The sequence below is a fragment of the Cervus canadensis genome, chromosome 33 (genome assembly GCF_019320065.1).
Source record: "Cervus canadensis isolate Bull #8, Minnesota chromosome 33, ASM1932006v1, whole genome shotgun sequence".
Lineage (NCBI taxonomy): Eukaryota > Metazoa > Chordata > Mammalia > Artiodactyla > Cervidae > Cervus > Cervus canadensis.
In genome coordinates, this window is record NC_057418.1 from 12111570 (window position 1) to 12124024 (window position 12455).

Here is a 12455-nt window from a genome sequence, read left to right on the forward strand (position 1 = left end):
ATCATTTATTTGTGCATTTAATAAAAATTATATGCAAGTTGACATTCAAGTGTCTTGTTTTTACATGCCCTGCATATTGGACATTTAACTAGAATTATCTTTCATTTCTATTTTTTCTTGAATCACACTCACTTTTTCTCTACACCTGTTCTTTTCTGCAGTCTTTAGAACCATGCAACCCAAGAGGAGGCATATTTAAAGAATTAAAATTTAGATAGTAAAATAAATGAATCATTGTACAACTCGCAGTGTGAATTGCCAAAGTACTCAAATGTAGGTACTCAAATGTAGGTACCTCTGTGCCGGGGAACAATGTTTCGTTTCCAGTTTCCACTCCAAGCCAGTGTCTTGTCCTGTGGAGCAGAACCAGAGTAATTTACATTCCCCCAACTGTGTAACCAGTCACCTGTGGAAACATAGTTAAGGACAACATGGTTCTGATTTATCCCAGTGATGATTTAGCTCTCTGTATGGACTGGCGATTGTCCAGCCGTCTCACCCTTTAGTCTGGCTCTGATTGTCATACGAATCACCCCCTTTTCTTTCACTAAGCATGGAAGTACCAGTGTCAATTGCTAAGTTTCTCATTGATATGTCAGTTATAAAGAATAGTCAGTGACGGAATAGAAAGTATATTTCCAAATTAACCCTTAGTAGTCATATATCAAATTAAAGTTACACTCACATATTAGGAAAAATCCAGTATAATCTTTAAATTTGATAGCCAATTACTGCCTGTGTGACCATAGATGATTTCCCTGTTCTTGTCTGTAATCAAACTCTCAAGGTGAATGTGAGAAATATATGAGCTTATGTATAGGAAAGAGACTTACTAGCACCGTGCCAGTTAGAGTAGCTATTCAAAAAAAATAGTAAATACAGCATTTATGACATGTTCCTCTCCCCACTTTGATTTTGTTACTTATGTTTGTTGGATCCAGTTACACATGAGAAGACCTACAGACTAGGATCTCCTGTTTTACTATCCTTTTCCATCAAACTTTAGAAATATGTAGAGCCCTTGTTTTGCCAAGTGAAGTAAGAAGGAGTTCTCCAGTTTGCGTCACCCATGCTGGAGTTTCAATTCAGTGGAAAAACTAGGCTGTAAGTGAAGAAGCAGCAGGATATTCCCTCTTCTAAGAGTGACACACTGCTTTGTGTAAAAACAAGAGAGATCCTAAGTGATCAAGGAAGATCTTTATGGTACAGTGTTTTGGCTTTTGGAGAAAGGACACTGAGAAAAGATGAAAAAATGGATGAGAATTTGATTTTGTATTCAGGTTTCATGTCTCTCTTGGTATTAGAATATATTGTAGCTGCCTTATTGTGTATTATAATTCACAATATCTATTCTTGCCCCCAGAGTGAATTCTCACCTCAAATAAGTATGCTATCTTCCAGTTGCTAATGTCATTTAAAAAAAAAACTGTCCTATCTACATATGAATTTGATTGTAAGCTTATTTTACCACCTAACTCACTTAACACAATGATGGACATTACTAATAAGATCACACAAGTAGATAAGTTGTTAAGTTGTGATGCAATAGTCAGGCCCTAATAATCAGTGAAGGAATTGGGCTTTTTCTTGGTTAGCAACTTTTCTTTCAGCTCTTGCATTTAGAAAATTGGTAGATGTGGTAGAATTACTCATTTACTCACTCAGCAAATACTTATCAAGTCCGTAACAGTTGGCAGGCTTCCCAGGTGGTGCTAGTTGTAAAAAACCCGCTTGCCAATGCAGGAGACATAAGAGACGTGGGTTCGATCCCTGGGTTGGGAAGATCCCCTGGAGGCAGAAATAGCAACCCAGTCCAGTATTCTTGCCTGGAGAATTCCATGGGCAGAAGAACCTGGTGGGTTACAGTTCATGGGGTTGCAAAAGTCGGACATGACTGAGCAACTCACACTTTCTACCTGTTGGTAGGCACTATATGATAGGCAGCTTCTAAAATGACTCCCTACAACCCCAGCCTCCTGGTATTCCTGCCCTTGTGAAACTCCTCCCCTCAAGTGTGGGCTAAAATTGTTTCTAATACAGGGGCTGCCAAACTTTTTCTGTAAAGGGCCAGGTAGTAAATATTTTTAGCTCTGTGCACCATATTGTTTCTTTCCCAATTATTCAATTCTGCTATTATACTACAAAAGTCACCACAGCCAATATGTAAATAAATGTGATTAGCTGTCTTCCAATAAAACTATTTACAAAAATAGGCTGTGGGCCAAATACGGCCTGCTGAGCATGTTTACTGACCCCTGCTCTGATTAATCAAAAGTGATGGTATATTACTTCTGAGATTTTATCACAGACTCTGGCTTCCATCTTGCCTGCGCTCTCTTACCCTCTCGCTTGCTTACCATTTTGTGAGCTAAGCTGTGGAAAACCCAGCTGGAAGGGGAGCCGCCAACCTACAAGGCAGTCTTGTTCCAACAGTCTGTGAGGAACTGAATCTTGCTGACAGCCCTCTACCAGGATTTGGAAGCGGCTCCTTCCACAGTTCAGCTTTGCAATGACAAAAGCCCCAGCTGACACTTGGGTTATTAGAGATTCTGAACCAGAGAACCTAGTTAAGCCATGCTTGACCCCTGACTCATGGAAACTATGATAGAATAAACGTTTTAAAAAAAAACAATTTTTTTTTTTAAAATTTGTTTGGTTGTGCTGGGTTTTAGTTGCAGCACACAAGATCTTCACTCTAGTTGTGGCATGCAAACTCTTAGTTGGTACATGTGAATTCTTAGTTGGGGCCTGTGGGATCTAATTCCCTGACCAGGGATTGAACCTGGGCCCCCTGCCTTGGCAGCTCAGAGTCTTAGCCACTGACCTACCAGGGAAGTCCCATAAATGCTTTTTTAATGCAACTAAGTTTTGGGACCGTTTGTTACTTAGCACTAGATACCCACCATGTTACCCACATCAGATAACTAATACTCTTCATGATAGGCTCCTATAGCAATGAACAAGGGAAATGCTACGTATTATATCCTTCTCATGGAGACTGACTATGGACATCAACATACTAAATTTCTAAAATATCCTGCAAAAAAAATCCCCCACAATTTAAATTTTGTTCCATCAATCATTTCCAGGCATATTTAACCACATATCTTCTTTTTCTGGGAAATACCTATTAATATCTTATGGAGCTACTACTTGGAGAGATTTTAAATGTTAGACTGAAAAGAAATCATTCCATTTAAAGAAGTAGTGATTGCCAGCATGTTGTCTCTCCCTCAGTCAAATAACTAGTCAATGAAGTAAGACATTAATCTAAGAGAATGAATATAATCCTGTGGGAATTTGCATCTGAGTCTGTATTTATATCTATATATGATGTACTATATCCACATATTGAAGCCCACCAGCAGAGATAGTAACTATTCTTTCTGCAATGTTACGCTCATTTTGTAATTCAGCAAATTCCTTGCCACAGGGGATAATAACAATTCTGAGAACTTGCTAAATAAAAATCCCTTATGTTGGCTCTTAGAGACATTTCACGTAACAACAGCTGGGCATCTTATGAAACTAAGGATTTGTTTTCATTTAATGTTGATTCAGAGGGAGGTATTAATTTTCCACATTGCCATGAGGTTTTTATCCGAACATTGTTGTAGTGTAGTGTGCCAAGACACATCACTGCCTTGCTTCACACATGAGATTGAGGTCCGAGATGAAATTACCTGTGAAGCTTCAATTTTTTTTCTTTTGGCTATGTCCACATGGCACTTGGGATCTTAGTTCCCAGACCAGGAATCAAACCCATGCCCCCTGCAGTGGGAAGCAGGGAGTCTTAAACACTTGACCACCGGAGAAGCCCCTAAAAGCTTCAATTTGGGGGAGATCAGAGCAGGAGTCCAAATTTGGTGCTCACCATGTCATGCTGCCCTTCCTAATATGGTGCATGCCTTTCTGAGAGACTCATTTTTAAAATGTGCTTCTATCTGACTGAAGTGTAATAAGTGTAGAGGCACCACCAGTGTTTGTCTTATTTTCATATTTTTCTGACTTGCCAAAAAAATTTCCTCAGCTACTCCAGGCTAAAGAAATTTACATTGTTCCCTCTTGGTATTTATAGCAACAGAGGTTGCTTAGAAACTTAAACATTTCTGATGCTTGAACCTCAGCTATAATTTCACTGAGAAGCAGTCATCCAATTTGTGTTTTAATGCCTTCTGTAATGGACATAATCTCCCAGGACAGCTAATGCTGCTGAAGTGATTGTTTTCCTACTTAGACTGAGCCAAAATCCATCCCTCTGACCTCATCCATTGTTCTTAATTTTGTCTTCTGGGCACTCACAAACCATATGTAATTGATTTTATGTATAAAAAGCCTCCAGATTTTTATGTGTGTGTGGTATGGTATGAGAAAGGGGTCTACTTGCTTTTCTCTTTTTAAAATATTCTATTTTTCTATAAATGAAAAAATCTCTCTCTTCCTCTTTGATTTGTCATCTAAGAAGTGTCTGATTGACATGAGTCTATTTTGGATTTTCTCTTCTGCTCCTGTGATTAGTTGTCTGTCCCCATGCTAATACCATGTTATCATATTACTGCAGCTTTATAAAGTCTTTTTTATATTAATTTCTTATTGACGTATAGTTGATTTGCAATGTTTTAATTTCAGGTGTATAGCATAGGGATTCAACAGTTTTACAGATTATACTTGATTAAAAGTTATTATAAGGTAATGGCTGTAATTTCCCATGCTATACAATATATCCTTTTTTAAAAAAATAAGATATAGTTGTGATGTGGTGGTGATTGTGATTTAGTCACTCGGTTGTGTCTAACTCTTGCAGCCCCATGGACTGTAGCCCTCAGGCTCCTCTGTCCATGGGATTTCCCTGCAGGTGTACTGGAGTGGGTAGCCATTAGCCATTTCCTTCTCTAGGGGATATTCCTGACTCAGGGATCAAACCTGCGTCTCTTGTGTTGCCTGCATTGCAGGCAGATTCTTTACCAACTGAGCTACCAGGGAAGCCCATAGTTGTGATAGAGTTTATATATATATATAAAACTTTGCTATACACCTGAAACTAACATAGCTTTGTACATCAACTATAATTAATTTTTTTAAAAGCCCCACAAGGGCTCCCTTGTGGCTCAGTCAATAAATAATCTGCCTGCAATGCAGGAGACCCAGGTTTGATCCCTGGGTTGGGGAGAGCCCCTGGAGGAGGAAATAGCAACCCTCTCCAGTATTCTTGCCTGGAAAATTCCCTGGACAGAGGAACCTGTCAGGATACAGTCCATGGGGTCACAAGAGTTGGACACGACTTAGCGACTACACCACCACCACCATTCTTTTTCAGGTTCTTTTCTGCCATAGGTTATTACAAGATAGTGAATATAGTTCCTTGTGCTATACAGTAGGTTCATAGATACAATAAGAAATACTGTATCTATTTTATATACAGTATTGTGTGTATGTTAATCCCAAACTCCGTATTTATCCCTCCCTATTATAAGTCTTGATATCTAGGAACACATCTCCTTCTCTTGCTCTTCCAGACCATCTGGACTACTTTAGCCCTTTAGTTCTTGGCCATGCCACTTGGTTTATGGGATCTTAGTTCCCCAAAAAGGGATTGAACCCAGGCCCACAGCAGTGAAAATGTAGAGTCCTAACCAGTGGACTGCCAGGGAATTCCCAACTTTAGTCCTTTAAATTTCCATGAATATTTTAAACTCAGCTTTTCAAGTTACTCACACCGCCCCCTGCCCCCAATCTCTCTTTGGGATTTTTTTTTTTTTGATTCCACTGAATCTGTAGATCAGTTTGAATGAATTAGTTTCTTCATTTTTCTGAATCTCTAATACATGAATCAAACATATCTCTCCATTTATTTAATTCTTTAAAAGTTTTTTTTCAGTAAAGTTTTCTAATTTTCTTTATAAAGTTGTACTTTTAGTTTTTCCTAGGAAATTAGTAGTGTTTGATATTATTCTTTTAAAACTTCTTAATTGAAATAGAAGATAGGAAAATATGTAAGTAATATGTAATATGTAAATAATAAGTAATATGTAAATAATAAATTATGAAGTGGATTCGCCGAGGGTCCCACTCTTAGATCAGTACCATCACCCCAAAATCCCTTCTCATATCCCTTCTAGTCATTCCCATCTCTTTCCTCACTAAAGATAACCACTATTCTGACTTTGAAAACTACAGTGTAGAACTTCGTATAAATGAGACTACACAAAATGTGTTATTTTGTTCCCAGCTTCCTTTTTAAATGTCTTATGATGTGTGATTTGTGCATACTGATGTGTCTAGCAGCAGCCTGTTCATTGATCTATAACATTTTATTGCATGAATATATGACAATATATTTATCCATTCAACTACTGATGGATGCTTGGGTTGTTTACAGTTTGGAGCTATCCAATGCAGCTATGAATACTCTTGTGGATACATTTGGTTTATATGTGCATATTTTTCTGTTGAGTCAACTGTATGCATATTTTCAACTTTAGGAAATAATGCCAAACAGTTTTTCAAAGCACTTATACTGATTTACACTTTCACCAGCTGTATATGACCGTTCTGGATGTTCACCAACACTCAGTTTTGTCAGTCTGTGCTGGATAACAAAGCATCCCCAAATTTGAAACAGGAATCATTGTCTTTCACAATTCTCTGGGTTCACAATTCATCTGGGCAGGTACACTTCTTCTTTTTCATGATTAATTATTTATTTTTGGTTGTGCTAGGTCTTCATTGCTACTCTTGGACTTTCTCTATTTGTGGCAAGTGGGGGCTACTCTTCATTGTGGTGTGTGGGCTTCTCATTGTGGTGGTTTCTCTTGTTGCAGAGCACAGACGCTAGGTACACAGGCTTCAGTAGTTGCATCTCAGGCTCAGTAGTTGTGGCATCTGGGCCCCAGAGCTTGCAGGCTTCAGTAGTTGGAGCTCAGTAGTGAGGGCTCAGTCGTTGTGGCACACAGGCTTAGTTGCTCTGCAGCATGTAGAACGTTCCCGGACCAAGGATTGAACCCATATCCTCTGCACTGGCAGGCAGATTCTTATCTACTGTACCACCAGGTAAGTCCTCTACTTCCTTTTATAGGCTGGAGTCATTTATATGGTTGCATTTACCTAGGAGCTCAGTTGGAACTGGAATACCTGAGTTGGCTTCATTCACACACCAGGTACTCTGACTTGCATGGCTGAAAATCTAGGGGCTGGGTTCAACCTCTGTCTTTTCATGTGGTCTCTCCTCACTCAGTAATCTAGTCTAAGCTTATTTACATGGAAGCTACATCTCCAGATGCAAAAAGAGAAAGCAAGTCTTAAGGTCTAGGACCAGAAGTCATTAACCATCACTTCTACAACATTCTAGTGGTTAAAATAAGGCAGTGCTAGTTCAGATACAAGGGGAAGAAGGTCAATAAGACTCTACTTCTTGATGGAAGAACTGGGATGGGAGCAATTATTCTTGGCCATAGCTACAGACAGTATACGACATCCCACCCTCTGGTCATGATTCACATGCCTTTCACAAGCAGAATACAATTACCCCATCCCAGTACACCCAAAGTTTCATTCAAGTTCATCTAGATTGGTAAGATTTTTATTGTTGTTACGAATGGGAGTTGAAGCTCATCAAATGCACTTCTGGGGGAATTCCCTGGTGGTTCACTGGTTAGGGCTCTGTGCTTCCACTGCAGGGGCACAGTTTTGATTCCTGGTTGAGGAACTAAGATCCTGCATGCCATATGGAACAGCTGGAAAAAATGCACTTTCTGTATTTACTGAGATTTTTATGATTTTCTCCTCTGTTTTATCGGTGATAAGTACATTGATTTTGTAATATCAAACTAAATTTATGTTCCAAGAATCAGTCCAAATTGGTGGTGATATGTTAACTTTTTCATATATTGGCGTGTTTGGTGTTCTAATATTTTGATTAGGATTTTTGTTATAGGATTATGTTTACGATAATAAACCTATAATATTCCTCTCTTATATGGTCTTTGTTGGGTTTTGGTGTTAACGTTATGTTGACTTCATAGAAGAACTTGGAAATAATTCCCAATTTTCTATTCTCTTGAATAAGTTCAATTGATATTTTTTCCTTAAGTGTTTTGTAGGTACAAATATTGGCTCCAGGAGTAGGGTACTGCCATACAAGCATCAGTATATTCCAAATTATGTGGCATTAACATCCAATATAGCAGCATGAAATTGTTATTGGGAACTTGGACTGTTAGCAATCCATGTCACCAAAAAAATTTGTAGAACTATATTCTAGAATAGCTTAAAGGGCATATTATATACCTAATAAGCTTATACTTTATGCAAAGAGGTAGAAAATGACTTATTATAATGAGTCTGTTATTACTGGCTGCATTTGCCAAGGTACTACCAGAATTAAAGGAACTCAGAAGAAAAAATTTGTCTGGTTTGCAAGCAGAGATGAAAAGGAATTCAGAGACAACAAAAAACTCAGATACCTGCAACTGAGTGGAGGTGCAACTAGTCGCACATTCAACCAGCAGAGAAGCAATAGAGAAACGCTCTGAGAAACAAAGGCTGCTTAAAACTCGGCATCGCAGCAAGACCGAGTCAAGAAGAAAATGGCTGTCACAGCACTATAGGATCTCCGAATGGAAAAAGGTGGTAGCATATACTTTCACAGCTGGGAGCATATCTCAAGAAGAAGAGACTTAGAGTTTGGTTCTTCCCAAGGAAAGTCTGATTAGGCTCATAGTTGTTGTTCAGTGGCTAAGTTGTATCCGACTCTTTGAGACCCCATGAACTGTAGCACGCTAGGCTTCCCCATCCTTCACTATCTCCCAGAGCTTGCTCAAACTCATGTCCATTGAGTCAGGGATGCCATCCAACCACCTCATCTTCTGTTGCCCCCTTTTCCTCCTTTCTTCAGTCTTTCTCAGCATCAGGGTCTTTTCCAGTGAGTTGGCTCTTCACATCAGGTGGCCAAAGTATAGGAGTTTCAACTTCAGCATCAGTCCTTCCAGTGAATATTCAGGATTTACTTAATTTAGGATTGACTAGTTTGATCTCCTTGCTGTCCAAGGGACTCTCAAGAGTCTTCTTCAGCACCAAAGTTTGAAAGCATCAATTCTTTGGCCCTTAGCCTTCTTTACTGTCCAACTCTCACATCTGTACATGACTACCAGAAAAACCATAGTTTTGACTATACAGAAAGACAGAGACAAGTCTCTAAACAGTTGTGAACATAGCACTGCCTGAATTCAAATAATTTTAAATAAATATTAAGAAATCAGTATTGTCAAAGGAGTCACCTACATGGTCTAAAAGAGAATGTGATTGAGACTAAAAAATGACAATCGAGATCTGGCCTTCTACAGCAGGATCTCTGACTTGCTGTGGATTAACTCTTTTATATACCATTCTTATCCTTTACAAATGGGAATACTTACTGCAGCTATCCTTTAATTGTTCTACCATTTTATATGTATCTTGTATGTATGGGGGCTTCCCAGGTGGATCAGTGGTAAAGAACCTGCCTACAATGCTGGAGACCTGGGTTCCATCCCTGGCTCAAGAAGATCCCCTGGAGTAGCAAATGGAAACCCCCTCCAGCATTCTTGCCTGGGAAATCCCATGGACATATGAGCCTGGTGGGCTACCGTCCATAGTGTCACAGAGAGTCAGACATGACTGAGCACGCACTCATAGTGTGTGTATGGGCTAGGCCAGATAACTTTTCTTTTTAGTTCAAAGATCTGTAGGTCAAGAGTATATCTTGGTCTGTCATGACTGTTATGAATCATTTCTATCTCCTGGAATCTAAGCTAAAAGTATTGATGAAAAATAAAAGAAAATATTGTTGAGATGGAACTTTAGGGTTGTCTGCTTTGGGGAGTGGATGAGTATGTTCTGCACATAGGAAGGGAAGGAAGTTGACCCAAAGGGTTAACTGTGGTAGACTGTATTACTCTTGTATAATACGCTGCCCTTGAATGTGGCCTGGACTTAGCTACTTTCTTTAACCTAATAGAATAGAGCAAAAGTGATGGGATACCGCTTCTGAGGTTACAAAGAACCTGTGCTTCCCTCTGTGTGTCCTCTCTTGCTTTTTCATTTGCTTGCTCTGATGGAAGCCAACTGCCATATGAATTGCCCTATGGAGAAGCCCATGTGGCAAGGAAAACAAGGGATTCCTCCACCCAACAGCTCATGAGCAACTGAAACCTGGCTTCAACCACATGAATGAGCCACAGATCCTTCAGAGGAGGGACTTCCCTGGTGGTCCAGTGGCTACTCCATGCTCCAATGCAGGGGGCCTGGGTTTGATCCCTGGTCAGGGAACTAGATCCCCCATGCCACATCAAACATCCCACGTGCTACTGGGAAGACCTGGCACAGGCAAATAAGTTTAAAAAATCCTTCAGATGAGACTGGAGTCCTGGCCAACACCTTGATTGCAGCCTATGGGAGACTGGGAAGCAGAGGGACCCCTTATGGACTGAATTATGTCCCCATAAAACCCACATGTCAAAGCCCCAACCCCCAGTGTGACTGTATTTGGAGATAGAGCCTATAAAGAGGTAATAAAAGTTAAAAGAGTTTATAGGGTTGGAGGCCTTAATCCAATTGCACTGATGTCCTTATAAGAAGAGGAAGAGATACCAGAACGCACTCCCACCCCCATCTCAAACCCACATGTGCTCAGAATGAAGACCTTGTGTGAACACTGCAGAAAGGCTGCTGCTGCAAGACAGGAAGAGAGGCCTCACCAGAAACAGCATGTAGATCTTAGACTTTCAGCCTCCAGAACTGTGAGAAAATAAACTTCTGTTGTTCATGCCCCATCCCCACCCCAATCTGTGGTATTTTGTAATGGCAGATCTAGTACCTTAACAATACTATACCCCACTAGATTGTGTGTGGATTTCTGACCCCCAGGAACTTTGAGATAATAATAACCGTTGTTTTGAGCTGTTAAATTTTAGGATAATTTTCCATGCAGCAATAGATCATTAATATATTAGTCTAATTTTTCTCTCCTTATCCTCTGACTTATGCCTTCAAAATTTGGGTAGGGGTAGGGGTGGGGTGCATCCTCTTTGAGCCTTTCAGATTGCAGAGACAGAAAAAGTCAGTATTCATGGCTAGTAAAGAATCATTCCAATTTTTGAGTCAGTTTCCCAGCAAAGTAAAAAACAACTCTGGTTTGGATTCATATTTCAGTGCAAGTAGTTGAGGAGAGAATAATTTCAATGATTTAGAGCTCATGAACTCCCTGTACATATTTGTATGGATATATATATATTTCTAATATAAAAAATCTATATAGATGAATTTCTGTAATTCTATTATTCCTATAAGGACAGAATTGATATACTGGATGTAGGTGATCTTAATTAAACATTTATTGAAATCAATGTATATTTTCTAGGACTGGACAAAAATAATTTGCTGAGATGTCAGCTGGGAATTCTCCCAGGGAAAGCCTGGAAATGGAGAGCTTCCACACAAGATTCAGTGCCTGGACACCTTTCAGCAACAAGTCATTAAATCGACAGGTGAGTCACATATTCTAGAATAAGATAAGATTAAATTATAGGGTGACATTTACTGTGATATATTGGGTCTCATGTTACCATATTTAAAATAAATGCTTGTAAGAACTTAGTATTTGAGTCACTTTAAACAGAAATGAACATACATTTGTCTGCCCCAAAGATAATCTCTCTTCACCCCAGTTCACAACTCCAGTTTTATGGAAGGCACAAGACCTGCCCCCACTTTTGTCCTGTTTACACCTCAGGAAACAAAATCGAAACCTCCAGGACACACCCTGATTTCTGTAAGGGTGGTGTTTTGGTGTGGAGAGCATTAGTGTGTGTATTTCTTTAATTCTGTCTGCACAGTTCCCTGGGGCCTGAGGATTCCCCCTCCTCTGAGAGGTAGTCACTGGATGGCCCAGGCAGCTCTGCCAGGCCTCCATGGAGGAGGCTGCCTGGGTACTCAGAGCTCAAGCGTGGCCCAGGCTTGTTCACAAAATAAAGAGACCAGACAGGCTGGGAGCAAAGCCTGACTAGTAGTAATAGCCATGAGTTTATGTATATCATCTAAGCCAACCTGGACTGAGGTCCTGGTTTAGGGGCACACTGGTCCTGGTGTATGTCTTTTGTGGAGACATTCCTAACAAAGGCTACTCAGTAATATTTACTAGCTTTCATTTTGGTGGGTGTTAGGAAAATGTAGGACTCTGGCTTAGTAAAATCACACCTACTCCACATGGCCCTGTTTTCACAATTAAGCAAGTAGCTGGTATGTATTTTCAAGATGAAATGTTTGGGATCTGTTTCTCCGTACCACACTAGTTTAGGTAGAAACAAGAGCGAGGATTCATTACTTCTTTGCGCCCTCCTTGGACGTCTCTGTAATTACGTTCCCACCTGCCTTTACCACCTGCCTGCCCAGCAAGCCTGGGCTTGCCTGAATCCCTGAAT

General features: G+C 39.9%; 1 protein-coding gene across 1 annotated transcript in view; it reads left to right on the forward strand.

The window, feature by feature from the left end:
- Nucleotides 1–12455, forward strand: part of ECT2L (epithelial cell transforming 2 like) — a 75599-nt gene that overhangs the window by 1293 nt on the left and 61851 nt on the right. The window contains exon 2 of the mRNA XM_043457274.1: nucleotides 11396–11522. Within this exon, the coding sequence (XP_043313209.1) occupies nucleotides 11421–11522 (102 nt within the window). The 5' untranslated portion in view covers nucleotides 11396–11420. The remainder of the gene's footprint in view (nucleotides 1–11395; nucleotides 11523–12455) is intronic.